We start from the raw sequence: 21902 nt of genomic DNA, 5'->3' as shown, positions 1-21902 counted from the left end.
AGATCAGCCTCCCACTCTAATCCTGCATCCGCTCCTCCGTCAATCTAGCACATCCCTTTCCTCACCCAAATTCTTACACACACAGCACATACTGCTGCTCTCTCTCTCACACACACACGCACTCACTCACTCACTCACACTGTCTTCTTCACTTTCCTTCTCCATTGTATCACTGCTCCGCCGAGTTCCCTCTTTCCCCATAGTCCCCATTCCCACTCAGATCTGATATTCGTCGCACCAGATCGGAGCCCTAACTTATAACTCCTAGTTTAATTCCAAAAAGATGGAGGAGGCATTGGAATTGGCGCGTGCCAAGGACACCAAGGAGAGAATGGCGGCTGTGGAGAGGCTTCACCAACTTTTAGAAGCTTCCAGGAAGAGCTTATCCTCCTCGGAAGTTACGTCGCTTGTTGATACCTGCTTAGATCTCTTGAAAGATAATAATTTTAGGGTTTCGCAGGGCGCTCTTCAAGCCCTCGCCTCTGCGGCGGTACTTTCCGGTGAGCATTTGAAGCTTCATTTCAATGCCTTAGTTCCTGCCGCTGTTGAGAGACTCGGAGATGCGAAACAGCCGGTTAGGGACGCCGCTCGCCGGCTTTTACTTACTCTAATGGAGGTATTGGTGTTTAAATTCATTTACTATTTTATCAATTCAATGAGTTTTCGTGCAATTTGCTTGGCGTTGAATTCAGCATTGGATGCTGGTGAATTTGCGGGTATTTGCTTTGCTGGATTAGCTTAGTTGGAATTGGTGGTTGGCTGATGTATCTGAATATATTGAATAATTTAATTAAAAAGTTGAGTAAATTGACAATGCGGATAGCTCTATTCTTAAATCTTGTCTAACTAAGTTGATGATGCGTGTTGTGGAAAGAGAACCTTTTTTTTTTCCTTTGGTTGTTTTCTTTTGCTCCGGAAGGCGGGGAGCTGTTGGTAATCCTGGTATTTTTGATCTGGTTCTGATGGCGAAATCTACTTCAACCTCACCGAATTAGTTTATGGTGTTTTAGAATGGGTACTGGATTAGGTACTAGGAATTGGAAATAGAGTAACTTGTGTTCTCTATATTGGGTTTATTTGAACCAAAATGTGAACTAGTGTTTTTCTTAATAACTGTTGAATTTACTATAGTTTTTGTGAATTAAACTAATGTTTTATTTAATTAGCATTTTAGTTGAATTTGTTTGCTATGGAATCTTTATGACCATAAAAGATTTGGATACTGATATTTAAAAGTACATTTATAATGGCTTCAGTTAGAATATACATGTTGCTACTTTTAAATTTTCGGGAGAACTTTACAGGACTGAAGGATGCTTGTCGACTTCCCTATTGTCTTTGCTTCATTAACTGAGGAAATGACAGTTTTGATGTGCATTAATATGAAAAGATCGAATGTTAGGATGAATGGTGAGGCTATGGACTGCTGGAGATTCCTGTAAAATATGACTTAGACTGCAATACTGTCTATCATCAGATGCTGTTGCTATATCAAGTGTTTATTGTTGTGTTTACTTAGATAATAGTCCCTTTTGGTTTACAGTTCTTTGAACCATTCTTCAGATGCTGGAGATTCCTGTTATGATTTAAATTCTTTTGAAGAATAATTGCTATCCTGTAATAGGTTTCTTCACCAACAATTATTGTTGAAAGAGCGGGGTCTTATGCTTGGACACATAAGAGCTGGAGAGTACGAGAAGAATTTGCACGTACAGTCACCTCAGCAATTGGTCTTTTCGCATCCACTGAGCTTCCGCTTCAACGTGCTATTCTTCCTCCTGTATGGAATTATTATTCTTGATAACCTTTACTACAACGTGTTATTTGGTTGTATATTTTAGAACTAATATATGCGGTGAAGTTTTTCAAGTACAGAAAATTAAAATAAAGTTTCTGCTATGTTTGTTCAGATTTTGTACATGCTGAATGACCCAAATCCTGCTGTGCGTGAAGCGGCTATATCATGTATTGAGGTAGCTGAATTGCATGTTTAAAATCTTTTTTAACATCTTGGAGTGATTTTAAACCCCCCATTATTTGAGCTTGCTGAGGTAGTACTCCTGTCTCTTGTGCTGGAAGAAGGCACCATTTGCTCATGTCTTAACAAGCAATAGACTGATCATGATGCATTAATTTCACTTCATTTCCTTCTTCAGGAGATGTATAATCAGATTGGTCCTCAATTTCGTGATGAGCTTCAGCGTCAAAATCTTCCTGCAACAATGGTATTATGTAGCTCGATCTGTATCTTGTTAGTATTTCAAATAGGAGCTTTAGTGGTTTGTCATCAGTTTTTGCCTTGTGGGTTTGGATTTTCTATTATGACATGGAAGGACTTAAATACGTTGTCCTTGTTTTTGTTTTCTAAGTGACTCTTCTTTAATTACAACTGACTGTAGGTAAAAGATATCAATGCCAGATTAGAGAGAATTGAGCCAAAAGTAAGGTCAGCTGATGGACTTGTGAGTAATTATGCTGCTAGCGAGATCAAGTCTGCCAACCTTAGTACTAAAAAGAGCAGTCCTAAGGCCAAGAGTTCTACACGTGAGGTATCTCTCTTTGGAGGTTAGTGCATAATGATGTTAATGAAAGGCTTACTTTTATTGGATGACATATATTGAGTTGCGTGGTGTCAAATTGTTTCATTTTTATTGTTCGCCTTATTCCTTGTAGAATGTCATATTATCTGTTTCTTTGCCCTTTGCTTATGCAGGTGATGGTGATGTCACAGAAAAACCTGTAGAGCCCATCAAAGTTTACTCAGAGAAGGAGTTGGTTCGGGAATTTGAGAAGATTGCTTCTACCCTTATACCAGATAAAGATTGGTCTATCCGAATTGCAGCCATGCAAAGAGTCGAAGGTCTTGTAATTGGAGGTTTGTTTGCTGAACAAGACATCCTTTACTCCTTTCTCTGCAACTCTTTAATAGGAAAGCAGCAAAACTAATATGAAAAGTAAACCCTTGTGAATTTTGAATTTTGGTTGAGAAATTTGTTCTTATATCTTGCTCTGTGTATCTGTGTATTCGCAATGGAAAAGGATTTCACCACTCCAAAGAAGCTGGTGCATTCTATTTATTAATGTATGAGAGGCACCTGTCTTGGACCAGAAGTCTCGATATGTTTGTTGTAGTTTTTTAAAAGAGAACTGGCTACACTCTGACCTCTCTCTCTCTCTCCTTCCTTTTCGGTTGCTGGTTTACATAGCTAGTGTTGGTATTTCAATGAAAGTGGGTTACTAAGAAGTTTCTGACTTGGGTCTTGCATTTGGAGCTGAGGAACAAATGTTGCTTAACATTTACGTACTGATAATATATTGCTATTAGGCTTTCAGTGAGAATGTTATTACAGACAAATTTTCTTTGCAAGTTGTGGCTATCTTATACTTAGGTCAAGAGGTAGTGTTGTATTGATCTTCTGTTGAACCCTTAATAGTTGGCTTTAGATTTTCTCGAAGAACAGTTTGATGGGCTTGTTGCTTAAGTTTGACAATCATGTAGTTACAGGCTTCTTTTTTTTTGGGGTATTCTTTATTCCATCTTTAAGATAATGACTTTTGTGGGAGTTACTCCTTTGATGGTATTTCTATAAGCTGGCACAAATCTATTTTTTCTTCCAAAGCATTGCATGACATGTAGTGTTTTTAAAAGTTAGCATATCCCAAACTGTATATTCTTGTGAAAATTTAGCATTGATCTGATGTAATTTTCATTGGGAGGATTAGGACTTTGTATTACAATCTCATTTGAGTTCTATCAGGTGCAATTGATTATCCATGCTTTCGAGTGCTTCTAAAGCAACTTGTTGGGCCTCTTAGCACACAATTATCTGATCGGAGATCTAGCATAGTGAAGCAGGTATCGTAAAAATTATTAGTTGTTCCATCCATGATTTCTTTTTGCATTATTTCCTGATATACTTTACGGCCAAAAGGAAGTTTGTAGCATTGTTTACCTGGAAGGAGCTGACAATCTGTAGTTTCTATGTTTTAGGAGATGTCTTTCCAGTTGATAGTCTAGTCACATAACCCTTTTCTATCTTCTGATATGGAAGATGAATCACTTATTGAGACAAAATTGTCCAGAAATTTGTCCAATAATGTCATGTTTATGGGTCATCATAGTTTAATGGTTAAGAAAGATAGAGAAATATTTAAAATCTTGAAGAGGATCACCTACTTAAATTTTATACCAGGTATATAGTTGTATGTATCTTTTCTGGCAATGTCATAAAACTGTTAGGGCTTTACTTTTGGATTGTGGAAACTGCTTGATAATCGGGCGTTTCTCTTTAAATTGTGTAAATGGATCATAAATTATTTTCCATGGTCTGCATTTCTTTCATACAGTCCATGGGTTGAGAATTGGGATGATTTTCCTTTGGAAAATGATTGTCACAGTAATTTTGTATGTATTACCTTCAACTTATTTTCCTAATATGTCTAATTGATGAGCTGTAGCTTATATCATATTTTTTTTCCTCACTTTTTTAGGCATGCCATCTATTAATTTTCTTATCGAAAGAGCTTTTGGGAGATTTTGAGGCTTGTGCTGAGATGTTCATTCCAGTAAGTACAGTTCTATGCTGTTGATCATTGTTGTTTTTTCACTATCTAATTCGTTGGTCATTGCCTTTTGACTTCAGATGCTTTTCAAGCTTGTTGTAATAACTGTACTAGTCATTGCAGAATCTGCAGATAACTGCATAAAAACGGTAATGTTCTATATGCTAGTCTTTAAGCTAGTCCTTTTTCTCATGTATTTGAATTTATTTCTTTAATTCATATCCTTCTTTTCTCAAAATTTAGATGTTGCGAAATTGCAAAGTTTCTCGTTCACTTCTTCGAATAGCTGATTCTGCCAAAAATGACCGCAGTGCTGTTCTTCGTGCAAGGTGAGATTCTGTTTTTCCTCCAAGGTAGGGGTTGAATTTGTGGGTTCTTGTTTGAGCTTATAGGACCTTTTCTCACAATGTCAGGTGTTGTGAATATGCACTTTTGATATTGGAATACTGGGCTGATGCCCCTGAAATACAACGCTCAGCTGAAGTGTATGAGGAGCTTATTAAATGTTGTGTTGCAGATGCAATGAGTGAGGTATTGATCTTTGTCCAGCTTATTCTTTATGTATTCTTCCTACAACCGGCCTTGTTCTTGAATTTTTTTCCATCGTTATTTGTTTGTCATCGGCGTATAATAGAACCAGCAAAGTGTTGCTTGTGGCTCAGCTTTTGTTTTCTTTTAAGTTTAGCAGCATTATCATGTATTGACATACTGTAAGTTGACAGGTAAGATCAACTGCAAGAACATGTTTTAGAATGTTTGCAAAAACTTGGCCAGAGCGTTCCCGTCGCTTGTTCATGTCCTTTGATCCTGCTATACAAAGGGTATGTGTTTCTATTTCCTAGACTGTCATTTTTCTTAAAACCATAATATATATGTGTGTGTGTGTATCTATGTATGTATGTAACTTTGGAGCATGCCAAACTATAATTTTTCTTTTGAAGATTTTTTACTGAAGCTTTGCTGTCATACAGATTATAAACGATGAGGATGGTGGCATCCACAGGCGTCATGCTTCTCCTTCTGTTCGCGAAAGGAGTTTGCATATGTCCTTTACCTCTCATTCATCTGCTTCCAACCTACCTGGTTATGGAACTTCTGCCATAGTTGCGATGGATAGAAGCACGAGCTTATCCTCGGGGACATCTATCTCGTCTGGGCTTTTTCTATCACAGTCTAAGTCTTCGTCTAAAAGCACAGAACGTAGCCTTGAAAGTGTGCTAAATGCAAGCAAAGAGAAAGTTACTGCTATCGAAAGCATGCTCAGGGGTCTAAATTTATCGGAAAAAAGCCGATCATCCAGTTTGGATCTAGGTACTTAATTCTCTGTTCCTTCTCTTGTTGTGACAGATTTTGTTGCTTTTAGTGTAAAAAGTTCTTTGCTGTGATTGAATCATCATTTTAGTTTCTGAAGAATCTTCTATTTGAAGCTTGGCCCTAGTTACTGTTTAACATTTTCTGGTTGGCCTCTTATTGCCCCTAGTGCAGGAGTTGACCCACCATCGTCTCGTGATCCGCCATTTCCTCTTGCTGTGCCAGCTTCAAATAGTCTCGCAAATGCTTTGGCAGTGGACACAACATCTGGAATGTCAAAAAGTAATAGTCACAATGGGGGCCTGGTTATGTCTGATATAATCTCTCAGATTCAGGCTTCCAGAGATTCAGGTAGACTATCATACCGAGGTGGTGCAGGCAGTGAGTCATTGTCAGCAATTTCATCGTATTCAGCCAAGAAAGTTGAAAAACTGCATGAAACAGGTTTACTGGAAGAGAATTTTGATTTTAGAGAAGCCAGGCGAACTATGAACTCTCATGTTGAAAGACATTATGCAGATACACCATATAGAGATGGCAATTTGAGGGAGTCCCATAATAGTTATGTTCCCAATTTCCAAAAGCCGCTTTTGAGGAAGAATGCAGCTGGACGAATGTCAGCAGGCAGGAGAAGGAGCTTTGATGACAGCCAGCTTTCACTTGGTGACATGTCTAACTTTGTTGAGGGTCCTACATCACTCCATGACGCACTGAGTGAGGGGCTCAGTTCCAGTTCTGATTGGAGTGCAAGAGTTGCTGCGTTTAATTATCTGAGGTCTCTCTTGCAGCAAGGTCCACGTGGAATTCAAGAAATTGTGCAGAGTTTTGAGAAAGTGATGAAATTGTTTTTCCAGCATTTGGATGATCCTCATCATAAAGTGGCACAGGCTGCTCTCTCAACGCTTGCAGATCTGATCCCAGCTTGTAGAAAGCCCTTTGAGAGTTATGTTGAGAGAATACTACCCCATGTTTTTTCTAGGTTGATTGATCCAAAAGAATTAGTAAGACAACCTTGCTCAAGTACATTGGAAACCGTTGGCAAGACATATGGTATAGATTCTCTTTTACCAGCATTGCTTCGATCATTGGATGAACAGCGTTCTCCAAAAGCTAAACTGGCTGTTATTGAATTTGCAATTGGTTCATTCAACAAGCATGCATCTAACACTGAAGGTTCTGGTAATAGTGGAATCCTAAAACTATGGCTTGCAAAATTGACGCCATTGGTGCATGATAAAAATACAAAACTAAAGGAAGCAGCAATTACATGTATCATATCAGTGTACACCCACTTTGATTCAGTAGCAGTTTTAAATTTTATTCTCAGCTTATCAGTTGAAGAGCAAAATTCCTTGAGGAGAGCCCTTAAACAGTACACCCCACGTATAGAAGTAGACTTGATGAATTTTTTGCAGAACAAGAAGCGCTCAAAGTCTTTATATGATCCTTCTGATGTCATTGGAACTTCTTCTGAAGAGGGATATGTTGGAGCCTCAAAGAAGAATCCTTTGTTGGGAAGATATTCTTCAGGCTCAATCGACAGTGATGGGGGTAGAAAGTGGAGCTCTGCTAAAGAGTTAGCTCATATCACAGGCTCTGTGAGTCAAGCATCTGATGAAATTCAGGGATATTTGTATAATGGTCTAGAGACTGGTTCCAACAATGATGTCATGGCCTCTAATTCCAAGGATGTGAAATACATAGCCAATGCCACCAGTGAGAGTATTGGATCATGGACTAGTAGGGATCAGATTGGAGGTGTTGACAGCACTGCTAATGTAGAGGCTACTTCAACGCCACGTGCGGACCTGAATGGGTTAATTGGATCAAACCATCAAAGGGTGAATGTGGCATTGGCAGCTGATATTGAAACATCACTTCAAGTGGTACATGATTCTCCAAGAGTTGCAGCTTTAAAACCAAACTCTGCTTTAGAAACAGGGCCAAGCATTCCTCAAATTCTTCATCTTGTAAGTTTATTTTGGACTATAAGAACTTTTGCAGCTGTACTAATTAGTCTTTGAGCATTTTTATTTCTCTGTGGAGAATTGAAACTGGAAGTTCAACTCATATGTTGCATCTTTACTATGTTATCTGTTTTTCTGTAGATTTGCAATGGGAATGATGGAAGTCCTACAAAAAACAAGCGTGATGCACTTCAGCAGTTAGTTGAAGTTTCTGTAGCGAATGATGAATCTATTTGGAGCAAGGTAAATGATTCCCTCACAAGTTTACATGTCATAGTTCCTTGTTTTTCTTGACAGTAGATTATCATTTGCATTTAGGCAAGATGGATTTAAGTTTCAATAGAAACAATTTAGAGTGAAATGCCTTGCACAAATTCCACTGAAATTGTAGTTGCTGGTAAGGAAGATAATGTGAGCGATGATGGTTCAAGTGCATGAAGAGAAGGATATTTGATGCAGAGCAGTAAATATAGGAAGAGTGTGACTAAATTTAACATGAATGTAGAGTAATGAGGAAATTGTGATGGTTTTTGGGCTTATTGGATAATGTAATTGAAGTTAAAACATTGATGTGGAGAATCTATATGTAGATCTATATGTAGTAAATATGGAATGCTTGTTTTAGACCAGGATGTTGGCGTTGATGGTGATTTAGCTTTATGCTACCTGAAGGTGCCGGTTGAATGAATGGAGAAGGAAAAGAAACTTTAAGTAGTAAGTTTCTTTGTTTGGTCTATCGGGAAGTTGGTGGAAACAATCTAATCTTTCTGCAGAATGTGTAGGTGAACTTTAGTTGCTAGAATGTTTGATTAGGTGAACTTTAGTTGCTAGAATGTTTGACATCATGCATTAATTTGCATTCTCACTCAAAACATTTTCTACTTAACCAAATGCACGAGGAAAACCAACCTTTTCTCTTTTGCGTTATCTCACATCATTTTGTTTTGCTCTACCTCAATTTGCTGCGAAAGTCAAACCAGTTAAACGGGGTCAAAGACTAAGGATAGAATATTTCTTTTCTTTGGGGGGATGGGTTGTCACTAGGGATGTGATTTATGGATGGTAGCCTGTTGCTTTGACGCGCTTTCTTTCTTCTCGGGGGATATCTTCTTGTTGACTATTTATTGATCTTTGTTATGCTGCAGTATTTCAATCAGATTCTGACAGTTGTATTGGAAGTGTTGGACGATTCTGATTCGTCAATCCGGGAACTTGCTCTTTCCCTTGTAGTTGAAATGCTAAAGAATCAGGTTCAATTCCAATCCTTCCTGAGGTTCTTTGTGGACATGTCTAAGCTTTTTTTTTTTTTAAACCATAAGTTTCCCTTGCTTAAGTTCATTTTCAGTATGGAATTCTTATATTTGCATTTCTTAACACTTCTTTGTTGTTTCTAGAAACATGCCATGGAGGATTCCATTGAGATTGTGATTGAAAAGCTGCTTCACGTTACAAAAGATATTGTTCCAAAAGTAATGTGTTTTCTGGCCAATTTCTTTCTGTGTAACCTATAGTTCATGTCTTATAGCAACTTCTTGCTTCAGGTTTCAAATGAAGCAGAGCATTGTTTAACTATAGTCTTGTCACAGTATGATCCATTTAGATGTTTAAGCGTAAGTCATAACATTGTTCTTTGCTTTTAACACCTCCAGGTTGTACTGGGTTGGTTTAGTTCTTTGAGCTTGCTCCATGGTTTACCTTTTCTTTTGCAGGTTATTGTCCCTTTGCTGGTTACTGAAGATGAAAAAACTCTCGTCACTTGCATAAACTGTTTGACGAAGGTATTAATTTTATTTATGGTTTATCATCTTCTTTTGGATCTCTTCCCATCTTCGTTGCCTAAATGTGTGTGAACTGTGCGGTTTCAATTTCCACGGACATACAAGTATCCTTCAATAAGCTTAACCACTGACATTTTGTTGCAAAATATGTTCAACAAGCTGGCTTCTGTCATGTGAATTGTGAACTACCAAAACTTGTGTCGGTACATGTTCAGGATAGTTTTATAGGGAGCTCACACTTGGGTAGACTTGGTCTTCAAATACCCAATGACCCAGATTGTGCCACACCACTTGGTGGTCTTCGAAGACCCAATGACCCGGATTGTGCCACACCACTTGGTGAAGTGGTGTGGCACAATCTGAGCTATTGGGTCCTTGAAGACTGGGTCTACCTAAGTTTTGGCCTTTATGGGGTGGCTTTTAGGGGAGTTGAAACCTAGGAGTTACTTGGAGAGTCTGTGTCACAAATGGAGGAAATTTGTGTTTGTTCTGGCATGGCTGATCCTGTAAGATAGCTGCAGTGTTCATATTCTTGGTGGTTATCAGCAAAGTTTGTTTTGGAAGTCGAGACTCATTTGCTGTGTCTTTGTTAATCAGTTTAGTTGGATGTACACCAATGGCATTTGAAATTTAGTCATAGTTCTCAACTTGAGTGTTCTATATCTAGGAAGCCTTCCTTTGAATCCAGTCAAATTTGTCCTTGTATCAGAAGAAATGTTGAATAAATGTTGTTATAGTAGATTAATACACAATCTATACAAGAGACAGCTGCTTCTTAATGATAACATGCTTGCAGAAATGGCTATATCAAATACAAAATGTCTTAATGAGAGAAAAGTTGAAATTGTTTGCTTGTGTGGTTTATTTGATCTGGCTCCGTCTGTTTTGCAGCTTGTCGGGAGGCTGTCACAAGAAGATTTGATGAGACAGTTATCTTCATTTCTGCCTGCACTTTTTGATGCTTTTGGCAACCAGAGCGCTGATGTTCGTAAGGTAACTAGTGTTCTGTTTAGCAAGCTTTTCATTTTTGGATTTGGAATATCGTCTAGCGACCTTTTGAACTCCGTCAGCTGAGCTAGTGAGTATTTTCCGTCAGCTGATCTAGCAAGTAGTTTTGCAAGTAAGGAAACTTAATTCAGGCATCATTCATCATTAACCAACCCTTTAATCTGAAAATCCCTACAAGAGAAGAATATTGGTTTATTTCTAAGCTAGGATCTTTGATGCTGGGTAATGATTGAAGTAGGGCTAGATGGTTGGCTTTCAAGATGCGACATGTGGGATGACTGATGGGTGTTACTTTTTGAAAAAGATGGAAAACTTTGGGGTAAAATGAGTACTCATTCTTAATGAATCTTGGCTGAGGTCAAAAACTCTCTTGTGCATTATGGGGGCATTTCTACTGTTGGCTTTATTTCTCCTGGGATATTTTGTTTGTGGCGGATTGTCTCTGTTCATTGTGTAGTTGTGTAGATTGTCGATTTGCCTTAGGTTGCTGGAGTAGAAAGCTTGTTCACGCCGTCTTTTTTGTTGAAAATGTATGTAGATTCTTTTCTAATAGCTTCCTTTTAACATTTGTATTTCATCCTTGGTGGCAGACTGTTGTGTTCTGTCTTGTTGACATCTATATCATGCTGGGGAAAGCGTTTCTTCCACATTTGGAGGGGCTGAACAGTACTCAACTGCGATTAGTAACTATCTATGCAAACAGAATATCACAAGCCAGGACAGGTGCTCCTATTGATGCTGGGCATGATTAACTGCAACGTGCTCTTGGTTGGTGCGGAAATTTAATTTTGGTTGTTCATTTTGTAAATTGTGTGATATAATTCTCTTGCAGGGTGGGCCTATTCTGTATTTTTTATGTATAAGGTTTATTTTCCATTTTTGACTTATTTGATTGAGTTGAGGAGAGTGCCTGGTTTGGGAAACAACCTTTTTAGAATGTACAGACGCCAGTAATGAAATTCACAATTTTTTGGGATCTTGGATTTACCATGTGCTTTTACCAAAGTTTAGCCTTTAAGAGTCTATGCTATGGATGACTGTTATTGACGAATAAAACCTGGAATCTGCGTGTTGTCAGCAGATGATACATATTCCATCTTTCTACTTGTGTTACTATGGTTGTCTGTTAGTAGTATGTATTCTTCCATACTTTCTGAACCGTTTTCTCGAATGACCTGGAGTGGCAGTGCAGATAGCTTCAGAGCATCAGCTGTCCATGTATTATATTTCCCGCGGGAAGCCATTTATGATTTACCAATTGTGAATTATTGTGAACCATGGTAGAATGTTGTCCGTCTTGCTCACGGCTATGACTGCTAGAGCTTGTTGTAACAGAGATTACCCTTCTCAACCTAAGTGACTAAAATTGGTTAAAAAGGTGTACAAAGTTCTAGTCGTATTATCATCTAATCAACTTGTTTTGAGGTAAATATCCTAACTCTCGCTAAAGAAGATTATTTCATCCTGTTGTCATGGTTTGCCACTGATTGGGCGAATCATTAACGTCTGAAAATGAAGGAGTATGGAAAGGAGGAGGGTTAATAATACACTCTTGTCAGATGAGTTCTTCTCACGATGGTTCAAAGACTCAATCGAGTCGTCACCGAAATGGAATTCTCTGATACGATTTCGGGATGAGATAATTTTGAGATAATGGATCGCCAAAAACTTGATCGAGTCACCGAGATGTCTTCGAGAAGGATAGAAACAGTCGAGTAATAGTCGAGTCGTTTCGAATCAGCTCAAGTCAACTCGAATTTTTATTATTTTTGCTATTTTTTTATTATTTTTGTTTATTATATTTTTTTATATTATTCACAATTTTTAGAATATTAAATATTTTAAAATTTATGTCTCATTGAGACCGTAACCGATATGTCAAGATCGATGTGGAACTGTCCAAACGGCAATCGCGACCATGACTTTGAACCATGCTCCTAACTGCCTTTTTTTTTCCCTTTGTATTCATGATCTTCATAAACCAAATGAGCCCTAATTGTTCTTTTCTCAGTGAAGTATACGAGGGATTCATAATGTGAAGAGATGTGACGTACATTTATGAGAACGATCACATTGATCTTCGAAGCATTATGACTTGAAGAATTGTTGTCAAATAAACGATTACCATTAAGTTGTAACTTCAGTGCATACGTCTAATAGTGACCGTTTCCTAATGAGAATAGTTTTGAATCGGTATCCAATAGAAATTAATGGGCGAGGGAAGTAGAGAGAGGGAATTCGAACCATCCGCCAGCGTCCTTTGGGGTTTATTTGCCTCTACGCAGAGTAAGAGGTACCGTTGTGGAGCGGGTGACCCGGCTACAAATGGTCGGCAAACACCTTGGAAACCAAGCCAAAAAAAAAAAAAAAAGGCAAGCAACGCACGGTATTCCTTATTTCTTCTTCAAATTATTAGGGACAGTTTTACATGCCTCCCCTGAGGTTAAACATAATCTCAGAGAGCTCCCCTTAAATCTGGAAAATAACACTCTCCTTCCTTGATAGCATAAAGTTACCATAATATCCCTGAAGAATACTTTTAACGTAAAATGTACAAAAAAAATTGAAATGGGAAAAAAAATAAAATAATCCAACTCCCATCCTATTTTAGATTCTTTTCCACTTCCTTTATCCTAACCCACCCTTTCTTTCTCTATCCTCACCAACAAAATCACATGGAAAAACACAAACAATCAAGCATAATAGCATATGTAAATCATAATTGGAAAAATTGAAACCATACTTGAAACCTATGGGTCTTATGAATTACCTTTTTTAATGCAAGAGAACTTGAATCAAAGATCTCTTATTTACAATTCCATTTTACCACCTAACTTGACATTCCCTCCCCCCTCATGAATTACTGATACATTTGTTTCTGGTGTTTTTTCCAATATAATCTTTATGTTTTGTTTATAGTAGTTTTACTATTGGTTTAGCAATTTTTTTAGGGTGAACCAAAGTTGTTGGTGGGACAAGTAGTTGTTCTAGTATCAATTACTTAGACTTTTGAGTGGACACTTCAGAAGTAAGGTTGTTGGTCAAATTGGAGATCATAGATTTAAATTCCATACTCCCTCTCTACTTCTTAAGTTTCACCTTCCATTGCGTGATTAAAAAAAAAGGATTGTTGGTTAATGGATCTTGTAATGAGAAAAACTAAATGATAAAGAAGCAACATTCTCTATTTTTAATAGCTGAAGGGTAACTTTGGAAATTTGGATAGATAATTTGCTTACCTGAGCATTATGGGTTTATTTTGTTACTCAAAAATTGGACCTAAGGGGTGTAAGTATAATTTTTGAAACCTAAGAAGAACCAGCTGCAATTATGATGAACCTCTCGGTTACGGTCACGGTCACTGTCACGGGGAAGGTACGGAAAATTATCCCATTATATTAGAATTATTATCACTTTACTCCCTTAACGTTTGGTGCTACTATCAATTTCTCAATTAACGTTATCTTTTACTCACTTTACCCGCAAGACTAACGGTCAAACTTAACGGAATTTGTTAATTAAAGTGAATAGACATGTTTAACTCTTAAAATTATTATCACTTTATCCCTATAAAATATAGTTTCATTATCAATTTACCCCTTATAGTTATTTTTTAGACAATTTATTCTACTATTAAACCAACTTAGCAAGTTAAAAAGTTTTAGAAGAAAATACCTTCCTTTTTGCATAATAAAAATAACAAAAAATTTAAAGTGACTCTTCTCCTTTTTAATATCAAGAAAAAAAGTTAAAATATTAATTTCTTTCTTTTTGGCAATCTTATTCATATTGAAAAAAAAATAGAAAGATGGAAAGGGAGAGGGAGAGAGAAAGATCAATTCTTTTTTTAAAAATTACAAATACGAAAGAATTAAATGATTTTATTATTTTAAAATTATTTCACTTTTTTGTTTACCACCAAATTCCAATCCTAATCTCGACAACTTTAAAGTAATATGATAATGTTAGACTTTTCTTTTTTTTTTTTGCAAAATCTAATTTTTTGTCTCATTCTTTCCTATCTCCTTTTCTTTTCCTAGTATTAATAAATTTTAAAAAAATAAATTTGAGAAAATCCTTTTATTTTTATGTTTTTCGATCTCTTAAAGTGAAAAAAAGAAAGAATAACCATTCCAACTTTTTTATTTTTAATTATATATAAAAAGGGTAAATATATTTAAAAAATTTTACCATACTAGTTAGATTAACGATGAGGTAAAATGTCTAGAAAATAATATTAGAAACTAAAGTGATAATAATAATGTAGTAATGCTATAAAATAAAAGGGTATTTTTGTCTAAAATTTCTTAACTTGTTGAGTTGAATTACTTATGGGAGTAAAACATGTTAGATTAACGATGAGGTAAAATGTCTAGAAAATAATATTAGGAACTAAAGTGATTGTATCACTATAATCTAAACGAATAAAGTGATAATAACAATGTAATATGCTATAAAATAAAAGGGTATTTTTGTTCAAAATTTCTTAACATGTTGAGCTGAATTATTTATGGGGGTAAAGTGACTAAAAGATAACGTTAGGGGGTAAACTGATAGTAGTGTTATAGTTTAAGGGGGGTAAAGTGATAATAACCCATTATATTATTGTTATTAGTTCAATTAAAATTCTTTTAAACCCTAAACCCTCCAGGACGGCCTATTTTCCTTTTGTCCTCGCTTTTCTCCCTCTCCCCTCCACCCAAAAGAGAGGAACAAAATAAAAAATAAGAAAAAAAGAAAGCAAGCATTTAGTAGTGAGATTGCTTCTGGGGGCTCGTTGCAATGTATCGGTTGGCTGCTAATCTGGTTTCAAAAGCCTGGTAAACAAATTATTTTACTATTACCTGTAGTACCATTAAAATTTGCTCACTTTTTTTTGCTGTTTCCTGATTTTTTGTCTGAGGCATTTTCTTTTTTCGAATTTGTAGTGTTGCTAGGAATGCTACTCAACAGGTATGCGTTCTCCATTGTTGAACCGAACCCTTTTTAATCCCTCAAGAATTCACCTTTACCTGTGGATGGATACGAGGACTTGTTAAATTTTCTTATTTGGGGTGTTATTATTCTCTGGGTTGGTTATAGGTTGGAAGTCGATTGGCTTGGATTAGGAATTATGCTGCGAAAGACATTCTATTTGGAGTGGAAGCACGGTCCCTGATGCTACAGGGTGTTGACGAGCTCGCTGATGCTGTTAAAGTCACAATGGGTCCTAAAGTAAGCAACTTTTTTATCTTTGTTTTTTTTAATTGTCTTGGACTGCAATTTTCATTCTTAGACAACGTTGAGTTGCCTTTTGGAAGTCACCTTCTTAAGCCAAGATATCCCTCCCCACCTTCCCAAAAAAAAAGAGTCTCTTCCGAAGAAACGTTCTTTAAGAATATCAATGATGGCCATTCAAGGGTAAATCTGGTTTACTATTGCTCTGTCTTTCTCTCTTTTCTTTGACGTTTCAGCAGTTAGTTGTTTTGTACCTATTGCTTTGTCCATAAAATATGCAGTCAAAAGTGATTAAGCCAATGCTTTTTGCTTCATTTAATGGTTGACCTATTTTGCTTTTATACTTTCGAGGGTCGCAATGTTGTTCTAGAACAGAGTTTCGGCACCCCTAAAGTGACAAAGGATGGCGTCACTGTTGCAAAGAGTATTGAATTTAAAGACAGAGTAAAGAATATTGGTGCTAGCCTTGTAAAGCAGGTTGCAAATGCTACAAATGATGTTGCTGGAGATGGTACTTCTTTATTGCTCTGTTTTGAAGCGTGTTGGACTTGATTGTTGTGTATGACTCTTTTGACAGTTCTAGCATCTTTGGTATTTTTTCAGGTACCACATGTGCAACAATCCTCGCACGTGCAATATATTCTGAAGGGTGCAAGTCAGTTGCTGCTGGAATGAATGCTATGGACTTACGACGTGGGATCTCAATGGCAATTGATTCTGTGGTGACTAACTTGAAAAGCAGGGCTAGGATGATCAGTACATCTGAGGAAATAGCCCAGGTTTTCTTTGTGCACATCCTAATTTACACGTTTGTGATTCACACAAAATGTTGCGTTCTAGTTTCTTACAGAATGATTTACTATTTCACCACTGTTGCATTTGAAAAGGTTGGAACTATTTCAGCAAATGGAGAAAGGGAGATTGGTGAGCTTATAGCAAAGGCTATGGAAAGAGTGGGCAAAGAAGGTGTTATTACTATCGCTGTAAGTAGCCTCATCTTTGCTTCTTTTTTGCAACCTCATGAGATTGCTTCCTCCTTGTGCAATTGTTATCTTCAACAATTTTATCATTATTAATTGTGAACATAAATGTTGAAGTTCTAAAGTGTGGCCGTCTTGCTGTAGTGATATGGTGGCTTAGCATTACTAAGAAATGTCTAGTCGGGCTGGAATAACTCTTGCTGAGCTGATTCTGCCTTGTGTTTGCTTTGAAGCTAAGAATGAATATACTCTCGTCTTGTCTAGCTAAACATTTGTTTCTTTTACTCATCCAACCTTTTCCACTGCGATTAATTGTATGGTTCTTCTACTCCATTCTTTTCAATATGAATGCCCTATTTTTGCTTGGCAGGATTTTAAGTAGGCTAAGTTTGGTTTGTAGCCTGAGTTAGGTGCTTGTGGCACTGATACCTATGGTTGTCTGTAAATTCCTGAGAACGAAATTATATTCTTAAATGCATAACTTTCATTTGGGAAGTGGATGTGATTTTGGCATATCCTAGAAATAGTAAGCAGGACACCATTTTTTCAGTGGACCAAGTAATGTGGTTTGAGAAGCAGCAAGATTGTTTGCCTTTGTATTCATTTCCTTGTTAAATGGGTTGCAGGATGGGAAAACACTATATAATGAGTTGGAAGTTGTAGAAGGAATGAAGCTCGATAGGGGCTATATTTCACCTTACTTTGTCACCAATCAAAAGAATCAAAAATGCGTAAGTTGATTCATTTTCTTCAAACCAGCATGTTGAGTAAGGATTGGCGCACTAGATAGATGAAAACAACCTTTCCTAAAGATAACAGTTTGATTCATTGCTTTTGACAGGAATTGGAGGATCCTCTGATTCTTATCCATGAAAAGAAAATTGGAAGCATAAATGCTGTGGTAAAAGTGCTGGAGTTAGCCTTGAAGGTGGTAATATATTTGATCCCGTTAAAAGACTCTTGTTATTCTCTGCTGTTAATTAACAAATTTGATTTTCTTCATCAGCGGCAAAGACCTTTGCTGATTGTTTCTGAGGATGTTGAAAGTGATGCTTTAGCCACTTTGATACTAAACAAGCTTCGTGCAGGAATTAAGGTTTGTTGTATAATTATTATGATTGGCAATTCCTTGTACATTGTTGTTAAATGTTTATTTCTCTAAGTGGAATGGATCCTCTAGGTTTGTGCCATTAAAGCTCCTGGTTATGGAGAAAACAGAAAGGCCAATTTACAGGATCTTGCCATTCTCACAGGAGGCGAAGTAAGTACTAATATGCTGCTCTAGAGATCATTGTTCTTCTCTGTGTGAATCTGTAGATTTGATTTACTAGGGGCGTACAATTGCTATGTATTTACTTTGTTATTTGTCTATTTTGTTTAAACAAATTGCAGGTCATAACTGATGAGCTTGGTTTGAACCTGGAAAAGGTGACAATAGATATGCTTGGCTCATGCAAGAAGGTTAGTTATGTTGCATTGGTACTTTCTCTTCTTTCTAATTAATGCAGTTAAAGAGGTGAGCCTAGTACACAGTGCTTTGCCTTGTGGTCTTTGGGCAGGGAGATGCTATATACAGCCTTAATGACTGCACATAAACCAAATATAAGATTTTTGAACTCTTGGAATCACTGAGTTGAACTTGTAAGCATTTTGTTTTACTTTTGCAATTAAAACTTGTGTACTGGATGGACAGGTTTCAGTGTCAAAGGACGATACTGTTGTCCTTGATGGAGCTGGTGACAAAAAGACCATTGAGGAAAGATGCGAGGAGGTTCATCCTGAGCCATTTTCCAGCCAATATACCATATAGTCTGGTTCCACATTAGTGTAGTTATGTCAATAATCTTGTAATACTCATTGTTTGGTGTTTTCAGATTCGCTCTGCCATTGAACTAAGTACATCTGATTATGACAAGGAGAAGCTTCAGGAAAGGCTAGCTAAGCTTTCTGGTGGAGTCGCTGTTTTGAAGGTGCCATTTCCCTTTGAAGGAAAATGTACCCATGCAATATAATCTGAAACAACTTTGATACAGGCTAACAAAATTATTTAGTCATCGTGGTTTATCGACATTATCAAAATGAGGATTAGCATTCATCTGTGCAGCAAATTGTGATGGACTTCTTTTCAGATTGGAGGGGCAAGTGAAGCAGAGGTCAGTGAGAAGAAGGATAGGGTCACTGATGCTTTAAACGCTACGAAGGCAGCTGTTGAGGAGGGCATTGTACCAGGTAAATCTTTGAAGCCTTGTTTAGTCTTCCATTTGAAAAGTGATTTGTAGTGATTAACCAGCATTTCATGTACAGGTGGCGGAGTTGCCCTTCTTTATGCTTCAAAGGAACTGGAGAACCTACAAACTTCCAACTTTGATCAAAAGATTGGTGTTCAGATTATTCAGAATGCGCTCAAGGTCCCAACTTGTTGCATACAAATTTCATTGTTCTTAAATATTTTGGAGCTATACAATCAGTGTCATTTTACCTTTGAATTTTTCATTGTTCTTAAAATACAGAGATATGATTTTGATTCAGTGAATATCGTTTTGCTTAGAATTTTCTAAATATGTGCTCATATGATTTCTACCTTTTTGGCCTTCCGTGAGAATTAGGGGTATTGGGGAGAAAAAATCATGGACTCCACGTACAAATCCATCTTGGCAATAATTCCTTCTGTATTTGGGCTATTTTTAGTATATTTGGATGAAACCACTTATCTGTTAATGTTGATTTTTTTTATATTTGTGTGCTTATGGCTGTTTCCTCGGTTTTACTTTAATGCATGTTTTGCTTTTCCTGTGTTTGTTCCTCTAGCAGGTTATTGTGTTTAGTTTATTCTTAAGTTATTAGTCAATTTATCTGTCTGATATATGGACATTGTGAATTCTCAGATGCTTTTTGATGTTGTCAGATTAGTTTTTGCTATTGAAGGCTGAGGTTGGCAGTTGTAGTCTCATGGAATGCCAAGACTGCAAATATATATATATATATATTTTTTTGGGAAACTTCCTATGACAGGTGGTGTTTCCATGCAGGCACCAGTTCAGGCAATTGCTTCCAATGCTGGAGCTGAGGGTGCAGTTGTTGTTGGTAAACTAATGGAGCAAGACAACCCTGATCTAGGATATGATGCAGCTAAAGGTTTGATATTGTTGTTGACTTTTCTCACCCGTGACATGTAATACAACTGACGAGAATTTGGTTCCTTATTTTCTTTATTTATTGACGTTTGTACCAGGTGAATATGTGGACATGATAAAGGCTGGTATAATGGACCCACTGAAAGTTATTAGAACAGCTTTAGTTGATGCTGCAAGGTAACGGCTTGATAAAATTCAGCTTCTCTGATTCCGCTATATATTTCACGTTACTTGTCATACATCAACCAAGTGCTTCTACGATGATGCAGTGTATCTTCTCTTTTAACCACGACGGAGGCTGTTGTTGTGGAACATCCCAAGGACGAGAAAGAATCCACAGCAATGGCAGCAGGCATGGGCTTTTAAATCTAGAGGAACACTTGAGGTTCTTTTGTTTATTTGCTCAGGGCAGGATACACTATTGTTATTGTATCAGAGAACAGCGTAGGAAGTTCACGGCTAATTTGACACTGACTGACTGCATAATGTGGTAGATACGTACAGGTAGAGCATAGTTCAGATTTATCGGCAAGCAAAGAATGATTGAGCGTTTGAGAGAGTACTTGAAAAAAAAAAAACCATGACCCTAATTTTGTTTAGGCTTTTTCTCTTAATATCTGGTTTTGTTTACTGACAGGGTGTTCTGAGTTGAAGTTATTCGATTAGAGTTGGAGAATAAGCGCTATCATCTTCTCACTCTAGAGTCTAGACTCTTGGGGAAGAAGAGGGGAAATAAGTTTTGAAAGTTGTTGAAATGTCTGATTATTACCTGCATGCCTGCATTTTTTTTCATCTTATTTTTGTTAAAAGGAAAGAGTTCTTGCTGGGCTTGTTGCATCCATCCTTGTTACGGTAGTAGGCTACATAGGTTGCATCAGGATGATTGTTTTCTTTTGTTTCGTTTTTTATTGGGAATTCCAGGTAATCTCAGTAACTTATCTTCTTAGCGTTGTTGTATTCATCAATCAATTTACAGTAGGGCCCTACTTTCTTCTTGTCCCCTTTGAGTTATTTGTCAAGAGATGACGATAAAGGTTGCCATCCCCTTCCTATGCTGTTGGGCGTTTAAGTTAAGGTATCAACGGTTGCAGTATATTTTTATATGCTTTTTTTCTTTTCTCTCTTCATCGGTCATTACTGCTTAGATTGGAACATGCAACTACCATGATTGAGGAAACATCAAACAAAGCACTCAGCACTTGCATAATATGAACCTTCCGTTTCTGTCGTATTGCCTTGCCTACCGGTAGGGGTGTGCATCGAATTCGAATTCGGTAATTCGGAAGTTTGAATTCGGAATTTTTCGAAATTTTGGTACCTGGTAATTCGACCGAATTCGATTTCGAATTCACCAATTCCGAATTCGAATTCGTACCGAATTCAATTCGGAATTCGGTAAATTCCGATTTCACCGATTTCACCGAATTCGGAAAAATTTATATATTATTATATAATATAAAATTTATAATATTATATAAATTTTATATTATATTATATTATATTATATAAATTTTATATAATATTATATAGTATAAATTTTATATTACATGTATAAAAAATATATTTATATATTAAAAACGAATTTGAAATCGAAATCGGAATTCGAATTCCGATTTCGAATTGTGAATTCGAAATTGGAAATTCCGATTTGAAAAACTCCATTACCGAATTCGAACCAAATTCGAAATATATGAATTCGGAAAATCCGAATTCGATTTCGATTTCCGATTTACCGATTTCGAAAATTCCGAATTCAATTCGAATTCGGTCGGTAAATCGGAATTTTTCGATTTTGCACACCCCTACCTACCGGAGAGCCAACCCCCGTCTCTCTCTCTCTCTCTCTCTCTCCCCAAGAAAAAAAAGAAAGGTCTATTTTCGTCAGCCATGGGGAAAAAAAAAGAGTAGTTCTATCTTAGGGTTTTCCACATTTCTGCAGCATTC

The 21902-nt window shown here is 36.9% G+C and overlaps 2 protein-coding genes across 3 annotated transcripts; both read left to right on the top strand.

Moving 5' to 3' along the window:
• LOC113714206 (CLIP-associated protein) lies at positions 1–11614 on the top strand. 2 transcript variants are annotated; one of them, XM_027238000.2, is made up of 21 exons: positions 1–616; positions 1625–1780; positions 1911–1973; positions 2157–2225; positions 2400–2565; positions 2714–2875; positions 3759–3856; positions 4492–4566; positions 4644–4712; positions 4807–4892; positions 4977–5094; positions 5286–5384; positions 5535–5874; positions 6049–7844; positions 7983–8084; positions 8987–9091; positions 9236–9310; positions 9383–9451; positions 9551–9619; positions 10511–10612; positions 11218–11614. In XM_027238000.2, the coding sequence occupies exons 1-21, from the start codon at positions 284–286 to the stop codon at positions 11377–11379; spliced, it is 4314 nt and encodes a 1437-aa protein (XP_027093801.1). In that variant the 5' UTR covers positions 1–283; the 3' UTR covers positions 11380–11614. The 2 variants fall into 2 exon arrangements, with proteins under 2 accessions (XP_027093801.1, XP_071918835.1); XM_072062734.1 differs by lacking the exon at positions 9383–9451.
• Positions 11615–15277: 3663 nt separating this feature from the next.
• On the top strand, positions 15278–20588 carry LOC140013445 (chaperonin CPN60-2, mitochondrial-like). Its single transcript, XM_072062728.1, has 18 exons — positions 15278–15447; positions 15556–15580; positions 15710–15841; positions 16196–16355; positions 16448–16623; positions 16732–16827; positions 17451–17555; positions 17666–17752; positions 17831–17920; positions 18005–18085; positions 18217–18285; positions 18518–18595; positions 18699–18794; positions 18954–19053; positions 19129–19232; positions 19854–19959; positions 20057–20135; positions 20228–20588. The coding sequence occupies exons 1-18, from the start codon at positions 15410–15412 to the stop codon at positions 20322–20324; spliced, it is 1719 nt and encodes a 572-aa protein (XP_071918829.1). The 5' UTR covers positions 15278–15409; the 3' UTR covers positions 20325–20588.
• The last annotated feature ends 1314 nt before the right edge of the window (positions 20589–21902 follow it).

This window comes from Coffea arabica, chromosome 1e (genome assembly GCF_036785885.1).
Source record: "Coffea arabica cultivar ET-39 chromosome 1e, Coffea Arabica ET-39 HiFi, whole genome shotgun sequence".
NCBI lineage: Eukaryota > Viridiplantae > Streptophyta > Magnoliopsida > Gentianales > Rubiaceae > Coffea > Coffea arabica.
This window is presented reverse-complemented; position numbering and strand designations above follow the sequence as displayed.